This window comes from Pogona vitticeps, chromosome 4 (assembly GCF_051106095.1).
Source record: "Pogona vitticeps strain Pit_001003342236 chromosome 4, PviZW2.1, whole genome shotgun sequence".
Classification (NCBI taxonomy): domain Eukaryota; kingdom Metazoa; phylum Chordata; class Lepidosauria; order Squamata; family Agamidae; genus Pogona; species Pogona vitticeps.
This window is the reverse complement of record NC_135786.1, coordinates 31,076,049-31,087,758: the sequence shown is the minus strand read 5'-3', so window position 1 is coordinate 31,087,758 and position 11,710 is coordinate 31,076,049. Positions and strand designations below refer to the sequence as shown.

Here is an 11,710-nt window from a genome sequence, read left to right as displayed (position 1 = left end):
TCATAATCTCACAGCAAAAAGGAAATCAAACACTAGTTTCCATGTGGAACGGTGCCACCAGTTGGATGTGTGGCTTGTAGATATTGCATACTACCTAATCTTAATATGCTGCTCTTCCACATCCAATTGTCCATACTACTTACTATCAGCCTCATTTAAGACCAGGTCTCAAACTGGGTCCTGCAGAACCATTCTTCTCTGCCCCTAGAGTCTTCCATGAGATAAATAACGTAGGTTTTATTTATTTTTAGTTATTTGTTTATTCTAGGTCTTCCATGAGATAAATAACGTAGGTTTTATTTATTTTTAGTTATTTATTTATTAGATTTTTATCCCACCCTTCCAGACTATGTCTACTCAGGGCGGGTCACAATAAAATTATTCATAAAACAATTAAAACCATGAATTAAATCAACAATGTTAGTATTGATCAAGATGGAAAATAGAACAAGAGACTAAGTAAGAGTTAAGTATTGACGGAGGGAAGGCCTGCCTAAAGAGCCAAGTCTTTAATTGGCCCTTAAAAATACCCAGCAAGGGTGCCAGGCAGATCTCTGACGGCAAGCTGTTCCAAAGCTGAGGGGCCACTGCCGAGAAGGCCCGGTTTCTTGTTCTTTCTTTCCAGGCCTCTCTTGGCGTTAGGCCCCTCAGCCGTCTTTCCTGGCTATAGCGAGTGACTCAAGTAGATCTAGGTGGTAGAAGGCGTTCTGCTAGGTATCGAGGTCCTAAACCGTTTAGGGCTTTGTATGTCAACATTAACACTTTGAAATCAATGTGGAAACGAATGGGCAGCCAATGCAAGGCAGCCAGAGTGGGAGAGATGTCCTAAGGTCTATAAAGACCTATTTTTGCATTTTTTTTCCCTCCAGAACATGTGCAGCCCATGGTAGGGTCAGGGGAGAGGAAGAATTTGACCCCCAAGCCCAGTGAGATTGCCTAACCTTGCTCTAGAGGAAACCCCTCCTTCCCCGATATAGGGTTCATTTAAGAGAGCCAATGGAGACTTCCCACATCCTGTACTGTACTGCATGCATACCTTATTATATCATCTTGTTTAAAATCCTGACTAGTACTTCCACATGCTAACCCACATATTAAAATAATTGAAAATTTTGCAAAGGAATTGTTAAAAATACAGTTTTATTCATTTTTAAAACATAAAAAATTCACAGAATTCACAAATTTCTTCATAAATTCATCAAAAAGAACTCAGTGGTGTTTTTTTAAAAAATTAATTAATGTATGAGATAGTGAAACTAAGTAACCCATCCATCCTGGCAGTGGACTTTGAGCACTTAGCTCTTAAATGTCTGGTCTTGAACCCCGTATATTCAATTATGGTGCTGAAATAGTTTTGTCAGCCTGTTTTCTGTGCCAGGCCCAAACCTTTAATAGTCATGTGGAGACAGGTACATCACAGTCCTCTCCAGACTAAAAATAGGTGCAGCTATTTAATTAGGTCAGATGGCTGAGAATGTTATTGAGATTAATTTTCATAAAGACTTGCCATAATTTGCAAATTTCTGTATTTGTTCAATTCAACTAGAGTTTTTCAATACCGAATGTGACTGAAAGTGAAACTGGCAGATTGATCAATCTCTAGTCCCACCCACAGCTTGTATAACTACATTCTTTTCTAAAACCAGCAACCCGTCCTATTTCATGGGCTGTTAAATTAGATTATTCTACCCTGGCAGATTTATAATCTATTCCTTGCTGCCTTTGCAAATCTTCCTCCTCCAATCCTCCGTATAAGTGTATGATTAATAAAGTCCTTATGCTTTCCCTCCAAACATCCCTTAAAGTGATAAATCGGTTTACTTTTTTGCTACGCTACTCTCATGAGATAGACATACTGCTGCCCACATTTCAAGCATTCAAGATATTTTGCATATGTCATTTCAGTAACACTCCACCCCGTATGTATGGCTCTATTATTACCATCCCATACTGCAGGTGGAAGTTAAGGATAGGAAACAGCTATCTAGTGTTGGTGACATTTAAACTGGAACTTCACAGTAAAGCCCTAGGCACAGGGAAGAGGAAGGAGAACCTACCCTTCCTCTCTTTTGACACCTCTCTTGAACGAAAAGGGTTTTTTAAAATAAATGAGAAAAAAATTGTAAACTCTTCCTTGCTTCTGATAGCAACCCCTGTGGATAAAGCACTGGTGTTTCATTGGCTGAAATCCTGCCACTTAGTATAGTAGGTCACACTAGAATACGCTCATTGAATAAGTGGGGACTTGGTAAGTCAGCTGCTCTGTAAGTTCCACTGATTCCAATGTGCCTACTCTAGTTGTGACTTACTTTGGTACAGTAAGTCACAGCTGGGGTAGGTCTATTTGAATCAATATAACTTATGAGTTGACTCACCCAATCCCCACTGATTCAGTGGGCTTACTCTACTCTATATACAGGTCAGGCTGTTTTCAATCTTACAAGGTCTGCTTTTCAAAGAATTACTGGTGTGTAGAGCTCTACACAGATAAACAGAGGGACATGGGATGTTAACCCTCAGTCCTGAAATTAACAGGCACAAGAATATGCTGCTGGAAAGGCACAAACCAATCTACCCCAAGCTTGTCTACAGCTTCCAGCTGGTCTTCCTTGGGCAGTAGGAAACAGAAAACAGACAGGCTCACCATTGAACGAACCAATATGGCTGCTACATGCTCAGATCCAGGCATTCCTAGCTGTTGCTCCACTCTTTCCATGCCTATGCTCATCTCATATGGCACAAGCTTAACCAAGGGGCAGTAAAGCCTTCAGCACAAAAACTGTCAGTTACAGATCGCAGCAGGGCCGGGGAACTGGCCCTTTATTTTTGCAATTCCCTCTTAAGCTACTCACAAGGCTACAAATCAGGAAGCTGATGTTCAAATAATATAATGGCTCCTAACCTTGGGTTACCCATGTGTTCTTGGACTACAACTCCCATTGGACTACAACTCCCATTACCAGCACAGCTAGTAATGAAAGTTTCTAGGAATTGCAGTCCAAGAACACCTGGACTAATATAAGGAGGCAGAAATTTCATGAAGGATGCTTTTACCATTTCTTGTGCCATTTCAGCAATGACCTCAGAAACCAACAAGTGCTAGATGATTCACAAAAACTGAGTACAGGCTCACTGATGTACTGGCATATTTTATGCCACCTCTCTGAATTGCATGACTTATGATCACAATGACTGGCAGAGTGCATGAGCTCTGGTCATAAGGTTGGAGGCAAAAAAAGTTAACAACCTCAACTCAATCAGAAAGGAAGAGACCTTGGAGTTCTTCGTAAGTGGTGTCCAATATTTAGTGTGCGATGTGAATGCTGCTAAACCCTACAGAAATAGTGACATACATTTATTAATAAACAAATGTAACATTCTCAGAAAGTCCAGCACAATGTCATTTCCTTTTGAAGAGAACATGCCTCTATGAGTCTGAAGATTCTCAGTCATCCAGGTAAGGTTATCTGGAAGTTGAGTCATGACAACTGGACTTTTTTCTTATTAGGTTATTCTTATCATGACTCTATGAGGATGACTAAAACACCAAAAATTGAGAGCACCTGAAAGGGAAAGTCAAGAGGGTCAAGTTTCTCAGGAATACTAGAAGAATACTGAGAACCACAGTTATGGAAACAAGTGGAAAGTAATGCAGACTAGAGTAATAAAAAAAATCATAGCTTCATATATATGGTGATAAGTTTGGGTTGCCAGTTATTCCCCAAGAAAGGGATCTGGACTCATAACAGACAGCTGAAAATCTAGACCCAGTATGCAGGGTGAACTGCATGTTAAGGAGTCATAAGAAAACAGATGTTCCAGTATCATAATGCTTTCATATAAATGTATGGAAAACTACATCTAGAACAGTGTACACTGCCTAGCTAGCCACTGCATTATGAAAGGAGTACTGTGCAACTGGAGAGAATTGAAATGATCAAGAGGATATAGCAGCTCCCCCTCACAGAAAGGTTCCAATACCAGAGCTCAGAAATAAAGTTAAAGGTGATCATTGATGGCAGTGCACAGAATAGTGCATGCTGTGAACAAAGCAATTAAATAGCTCTTTTCTCCTTTTCACTAGAACCTGTTATTAAGGCTGAATGGTGAGAAATTTGGACAGAAGAAAAATATTTCTTCATACAGCACATACAAAGTGAAGCAATCTACAAGAGATAACAGTCAGTGCTAACACAAGGATGAATAAATCCAATTAATGGAGAATAGCTATCAGGGACTACTAGTTCTGATAATTACTGTACTTTTCCGTGTATAAGACGCACCCCCCAATTTTTAACCCAAAATTAAGAAATCTAAGTGGGGCTTAGCAAGTGGAGGGGAAAACAGGGATAAAAGCCCTGCAGGATCACTTTGATCCCTGCTTTCCCCTCCACTTGTTTTTTTCTTTCTCCTCAGGTTACTTCTGTATATAAGACAACCCTCAATTTTTAGTCTAAACATTTTAGACAAAAGTATAGTCTTATACATGGAAAAAATATGGTATTCATCTTGGAACCAGTAGTTCTTGGGGAGTTTCTGTCCTGCTGGCCACCTTTCCCTAGAAAAAATGCTGGGACTAGAATGGCTAGCACCTCACTCCTCATATTCAGGAAGAATATGCCTTGCTTGGGTTAGGAAATGCATATGGATAAGTCCTTCATCTGATCCTTCCCACCTCTTATACTGTACTTTTAAGGTTAATTATTGGAGCCAGGTTGCTAACTGAAGCCAGGCACAGGGATCACATATAGTCCCCCTCCCCCCGCATTACAGCAGATCCATTGACTGCTGATTCATTTCCAGGCACAATTCAAAGTGCTGCTTCTAACTATAAAGCCCTAAATGGCTCAAGGACCACATTTCCCTTTATGAGACTGCTAGGGTGTTAAAATCATCAGGACAGGCCTTCCTCTTGGTCCCACTGCCTTTATAGATGTGTTTGGTGGGGGTTAGGAGAGGGCCTCCTCTGTTGCTACTCCTAGACTTTGGAACTCCATCCTATAGGAGGCCAGGCTGGACCCATCTTTGCTGTCCTTTGGCAAGCAGGCAAAGACCTTTCTCTTCAAGCAAGCTTCCCCTTAATGACTGGCTACCTGAGTGAGGTTTTTTAATGGATGGCTGTGCCTTACTGGTTTGAATGTGGTTTCAGTGTTTTGTTTACTGCCTTTTAGTGCAGTATTTGTTTGATCTTTTAAAATATTTGTATACTTACTGTTTTCAGTCTTAAATATGTCTTTTAATGATGTAAGTTGACTTGGGTCAATTTCAACGAGAAGGGGGGATAAAAAATACTTTAAATAAAGAACTATTTAAAATACATTGTCCAGGGCTTGGAAAACTTACTGTTCCGGACTGTAATTCTCTGAATTCCCCCTCCTCAAACAAACTTTTCCAAACCCAGCCACACACTGTTTTTTTTTTTTTTTTAATGCTTTCTTAGTACTTGTGATTACGCAGCTAAAAAAAGTACAAGACTTCGGCAGCAATGTAAGAACAAACAAACAAATCATGATCTTGTCTTCCCCGGGCAGACTCCCATCACCTATACCCATCATTACCCCAAAGGCAGTGACAATGCAAACTACAGTACAGCCCAAGAAGATCGTGAATATCTCATGTTCTTTTAACTTCTGCCTTAAAATTAGAGTTTTCCCCGCCTCTCTTCCTCGGTGATCGGAAACAACGCTCGTACGGAGAAATTGAATGCTTCAATATTTGCGCTCATTCCCGCACGCGTGCAAAAGAACGCTTCGACCGGCCACGAGACCGCCCCCCGACTTCAGTACGAGAAAAGCGTGCAGAGTATCCCGCGCATGTGCAGTCCATCAGTCCTTCCTTTCTCTCTCTCCCCCCCCCCCCCAGCTTATTTCTTTTCAGCCACACCTCCGGCTCCCCTGTGACGTCGATCCACGCTATTGACTACTACGGCGAATGGAGCAGCCCGGGCCCCGCCCACCACTATATATCTCTCTCTGCGCAGGGGAGGGGGGTGGGCGGGCACCGTTGTGCTGTGGAGTAGGCCGCAGCCGTGAGTGTGTTTGGGAAGTGTCGGGCCCGAGACTGCTTTTCGGATCTTCCATCTCCCCCCTCTTTTCCCTCCCTTTCCTCTCTCTCCTTTTCTAGGTCGGGAAGATGCCGCGCGTCTATATTGGCCGCTTAAGCTATCATGTCCGGGAGAAGGACATCCAGCGTTTTTTCAGCGGCTACGGCCGCTTGCTCGAAGTCGACTTAAAAAACGGGTGAGGAGACTTAGGCCGAGGGCAGAGTTCGGAGCGCGAGCTCGCGCGTGGTGCCCAGCTTGAGAATGGGGGAGGGGAAGCGGGTTTGGCGGCGCGCGGGAGCCGTTTATCTCGCGCCAGGGCCTTCTCGGGGCCTCCTCCGCCTCTTGCCGCGTGGCGGCGTGCTCAAAATGGCGGCCGCCGAGGGCCTGGCCCTATTGTTTCCGCTGGTGGCAGAAAGAGGGGAGAAACGGGGGCGAGAGGGTGCCTTTCTCTCCCCCCCCCTCCCGTCATAAATTTTTAGAGATAGTTTTCCTTGAGAGGAAATGGCAGAGGAAGAGGAGGCCGCCGCCGCCCAGGGAGTTGGCGGGAGTATCCGCTGCGGGTTGCCCTGCGGGCGAGCCTGACGGAAGGGGAAAAAGCGGTCGGGTCGGTTGGTGTCGCCTCTTGAGTGGCGGGTGGTAACTTTCCGTCGCTCGGCGGCGCCTTGACCCTCTCTTTGCCTTCTGCCCAGGTACGGGTTTGTGGAATTTGAGGATTCCCGGGATGCCGACGATGCCGTTTACGAGCTGAACGGCAAGGATCTGTGCGGGGAGCGGGTGATCGTGGAGCACGCCCGCGGCCCCCGCCGGGATAGGGACGGCTACAGCTACGGCAGCCGCAGTGAGTGTTGCTCCGGCGTTGCCTTTTCCGGGCGCGCTCAGGAGTGGAAAGGGGGGTGGTCTCGGGGGAAGGGGGGCAGGCGGGGGTCCGGGGAGTGGGTGGGTTGCGATCGCGGGGAGCTGGAGCAGAGGGACGTAAAGCTCTTGGGAAGACATGGATAGGAGGAAGATTTGGGAGAAGGAGTGATGTAGGCCCTTAGTTATGAGGGGTGTGTGCTCCTCTTGGGTCTCTGGTGTTTCAAGGGGGTTCAAGGCCCTTTTAGGGCCTTGAAAGGGTTGTGGAAGTGTTAAGCAACCCCTGTGTATATCATTCCCCGAAGTGCTAAAGCTGGGGTACAAAGTGGGAGATAGTGGGGAGGTGTATTTGGGGGTTAAATGTTAAAAACTCACTGCTCTTAATTAAAACACAAGTAGCACCAAAAATCAACCGCGAAGTTAGGTTGGAGAAGAGTTGCTGCAAAGTTGCTCATGGAAATGAGTGCCTAGAGGTACTCTTAAAATATATATTGAGAAGTGCTTTCCTTCAAATTCTCAAGCATGAGCATGTTCTGAAAGTTTTGATTGCAACAGTGACAGCTATCAGAAGCTGGGCAGGCTGAATTGGAAATTGGGTGTCGAAGCAGAACCCATGTAACTTTCTAGAAAAGATCTGGGCTGATCAGATTCTTTTGAACATTGTATGATGGTTAAGAGCAGTAAGGGGGAATCTATTCTAATGGCTTGCTACTGGTGGGGGTGGGTTATTTTGCAATATGTATGTATGTTTTTTAAAAGTTGTTGCATGTTCAATTCAAACTTTTTAACAAGTCCTTGATGTTTCAATTTAAAAGTGACCAGTGGGGCTGAGGCTGTGTCCACTGAGGCTAAGATGACTGCCTTTCCTGATTGGCCATGGCTTTTCCATACATTGTGTGACCCTTGCCCTATGACCCTTTGGCTGACCTTACCGGAAGCCATGACGACAGCAGCCTTTTGCCATTAGACGCAGGGTGATGGTGAGGATTCCAAGGGTTAGACAAAACTGGTTAAACTGAACTAGGTGACTGTTACCTTGCGTGTGTTGTGGCCAAACCACCACCAAATACCTCATACTGTGATGTAAGTACTTAGTGTAAATTAGTAAATTTTTTGTAAATTGTAGAAATGCATGTAATCAGTTAAGTTTTATATTTTACAATGTTCTGTAAAATAAAACTTAGCAAGGTAAATCTAATAAAGGAGCAGTCACTTTCTAACAGAGTTTAGGAGCACAGTCTTGTAGGATTTTAGTCTTTGATTTGCCCGTAATATATACAATATGGCGAATTGGAAATATACAATATGGCGCATTGGAAATTTTGTTACAGGATTAGAAAACTAAAGTCCTACTCCTGTAAATGCAATTTGTACACTAAAGTAAAATGACTTTCGCTTGCTTTTATATAAAGTTACTAACTTTGTATCTTTGTATGATGAAGGTGGAGGCTATAGCAGTCGAAGAACATCAGGAAGAGATAAATATGGACCTCCTGTTCGTACAGAATTCAGATTAATTGTTGAAAACCTTTCCAGTCGCTGTAGTTGGCAGGATTTGAAAGTAGGTTGACATGCAAGCCTCTTAAAGGGAGAAAATTTTTGGCAAGGTCATTTTTGTATGTCTGAACATTCCACAAAGTTGGAGGAGAACCTCTGAGCATTCAGGTATATTTGTTGAGATCAGTGAACTTACTGGTCAGAATCTTGTTGTTACTGTACAGCATAAGCCAAAATTCAAGTAAGCAATGTGTTCAGTCTTGCTAATTGTCTAGTTTATTCCCTGTTGCACAGTCTGTTGTGCTTTGGGATGCTGGTCACGTGGCAAGCAAAACATGAAAATCACATGCAGAGTTATACTGATGTGTAGTATTTTGCAGTAGAGTTTTGAGCACTGAGCCTAGTGAAGATAATGATGATAAAAATGCTGTCAAATCAATTATGAGCTGTAGCAACTCAGGTTATTTACTTACAAAATACTTAAGCAGCTTAGCAGACCTTCCTTCTGATTATGGCACTCTTGTCCAAAGTTGGCAGGACTTGTAGCTCCATCAGTTACATCCTGTGTGAGATTTCAGCTGGCCCTTTTGCCAGGTTTCGCACTGGGAATTTGAATGTCCTTGGCTCTGCAACCGGGAGCTCCAGTTTCCTAAGCTATACCAGCCTTTACAGTGTAGTACTCTTATTTAAAAATGGAATAATTTCATTTATTCTTTAAGGATTTCATGAGGCAAGCTGGTGAAGTAACATATGCAGATGCTCACAAAGAACGCACAAATGAAGGTGTAATTGAATTCCGTTCTTACTCTGACATGAAACGAGCGTTGGACAAATTGGATGGCACAGAAATAAATGGACGAAAGATCAGGCTTGTTGAAGATAAGCCACGATCGAGCCATAGGCGATCTTATTCTGGCAGCAGATCAAGGTAATTTCACAGATGATACCAGTGTGTTTGGAAGATTTTCTTTAAGTAAAATGTGGAGACGTTGACGTTTGTAGCAGCTGTTACACTGACTGGAAAGGGAACTGTTGATCTTGCAGCTTTACAAACCATAGAATAGATGCCACAATCTTTTAGAGGATTTACTGAAGTATTAAGTCCCTTAAACAGCTAGGCTAACAGGTTCCAATTTTTACATTGTCTTCAGGGTCTAGATTAATTTGCGATATACTGAAAGAAGGGAGCCCAAAACAATTTTGTTGAGTAACAACTTGAGATTTAATTTATTTTGAATGTGCTCAGGAGGCGTTAATATACCTCTTTACTCGGCCAGGAAGTTGAATAGTTGATTCCGGGTCAGTCACGCATTTCAGACTGACCTCTCACTGGCTCATTGGGAAATAAAACGTGACATGTTGCCTTGAGCTAATTAGAGGAAAGATAGGATGTAGATGGAAGAAACAAGTACATAAATTTTGAAGAAAAGCAATTAATACAGTGTGTAGGTGGGTTATGCCTAGAGTTTGAGGCTCTTTCCCATACTGATATATGAAATGCCTCTGATGTGCGATTTTCTTTAAGGAGGATAAATTGAATGTAGGGTGCCCAGAGCAAAACTGAGTTGAAATGCTGGTTTTTTCCCCCCAGGTCACGTTCCAGACGGCGATCACGTAGTCGAAGTCGTAGGAGTAGCCGTAGTAGGTCCCGTAGTGTCTCAAAAAGCAGATCACGGTAAGGAGTTGGACTTTGCTCATAAATGTTGGCAACATTGCTTTCAGAGCATTTACTAGTATCCTCTAAATTAGTTTCTCTTTTTAATTACTATTTTATATGTATGTTTGCAAACTATTCAATGCATTTTTCTTTTGAAAAGTTCTAAATCTAGGTCCCAAAGCAAAGATCGATCACGTTCCAGATCTAAAAGCAGGAAGTCTAGATCAAAGAGTAAGTCTAAGCTGAAATCTGACAGGGAGTCACGATCCCACAGCAGGTCCAAAGAGAAGTCTAAGTCACATAGCAGATCCAGGTCTGTGTCCCGATCGCCCAAAGAAAATGGTAAAGGAGAAGCAAAATCTAAATCAAGATCAAGGAGCAGATCTCGTTCCAATTCACCTGTGGAACACCAGCCTGCAAAGTCTAACTCAGAATCTCCACAGAAAAGAGAAGCGTCCCGATCTCGATCAAGATCGCATTCAAAATCCCACTCGCGCTCCAGATCCAGCTCACAAGATTAAGATTAGAACTCTTTTCACGTAATATGGAACTTTTGTACGTCAGGCCAGAGGTTTTGTTTTGTTTTTTAAAATGTTCTAATTGGAAAAGCTGGCATGTTTGGTTGGAGACAGAAACGTCCTGAAAACCAAGTAAATAAGGCACACATTTGATACACCTAAAATTTCCTGAAAGGTTGTACGGAAGTGACAGAAAGCAGGAAAGGGTCTCTTTTTTGTTTTGTAGAAATTAGGAGAAAATTCTGATTATTTTTAGTAGTGTCACAGCAGAAAGAAAAATGCTGTGGAGTTGAGAATGAGTTTTATAATAAAGTACCAGTGCAGAAGGCTTTTGGGAGAGGTAAATTTTTCCTAAATATTTCCATTATTTAAAAGCTGTGGAAATTAATTTACTTGGCTGTAGCTTGCATCCAAAAATGCATAACAGCTTATTCACCAGGTCAAAGTTGCTTTTATAGCAAATTAAATTTGAAGCAAACACTGAGTTTAAATTGATGCCCTTCATCTCTGCTGTACTATAATGTGCCATAAGTAACTAGATGTTCTATAATAACATTGTATGGTTCAGATTTGCCTAACATACAATAACTGGAAGCATTGACTTCTCAAAATAAGATTCCAGGCGCCACCATAATTTTTGTTTGCCAGATTTTTTGCTTATTCATATACTGTCCTCTTACTGCTTAATAAGAGGTTACATTAACTGCCCTAAAATTGATGGCAATGTTGGGAACTTAATGTACAGAGCTAAAATTTTAGTCTTAAAGGGGTATCTAAAATGAATTGACAGTACAATTTATGCACCTGCATTAGACGTCATTTCCAAAGACCCTTGTATGTAACAAATCAATTTAGCGACAATAGCAGAATATTAGCACAAACTTGTAATCTTTATACATTGTATAGTTTGACTTGAATAAAATTAAATCAGTGACTTCGTTGTTTGTGTTGCAGTATTCCTTTATTGAGTATTGTTTAGAAACTGACAGAGTCAAAATGAATAGACCAGACCTTAATGCTGGTGTTGTAAGTGGAAACAGTGAGAAATGCTCTACACAGTGATCTACCACATTCGGGCTCGCTGAAATCCTTTTATAAATTAATCTGAATAATGCTGATTTACTGCAGCAGCAGTAATTTTGG

General features: G+C 42.2%; 1 protein-coding gene across 2 annotated transcripts; it reads left to right on the top strand.

Annotated features, from left to right (window-relative positions):
* Positions 1-350: 350 nt before the first annotated feature.
* On the top strand, positions 351-11,501 carry SRSF6 (serine and arginine rich splicing factor 6). 2 transcript variants are annotated; one of them, XM_078393182.1, is made up of 7 exons: positions 5,991-6,028; positions 6,124-6,239; positions 6,733-6,881; positions 8,338-8,456; positions 9,112-9,320; positions 9,984-10,067; positions 10,210-11,501. In XM_078393182.1, exons 2-7 carry the CDS (start codon positions 6,133-6,135, stop codon positions 10,568-10,570), a joined length of 1,029 nt encoding a protein of 342 aa, XP_078249308.1. In that variant the 5' UTR covers positions 5,991-6,028; positions 6,124-6,132; the 3' UTR covers positions 10,571-11,501. The 2 variants fall into 2 exon arrangements, with proteins under 2 accessions (XP_020656773.1, XP_078249308.1); XM_020801114.3 differs by having other exon boundaries at positions 351-6,239.
* The last annotated feature ends 209 nt before the right edge of the window (positions 11,502-11,710 follow it).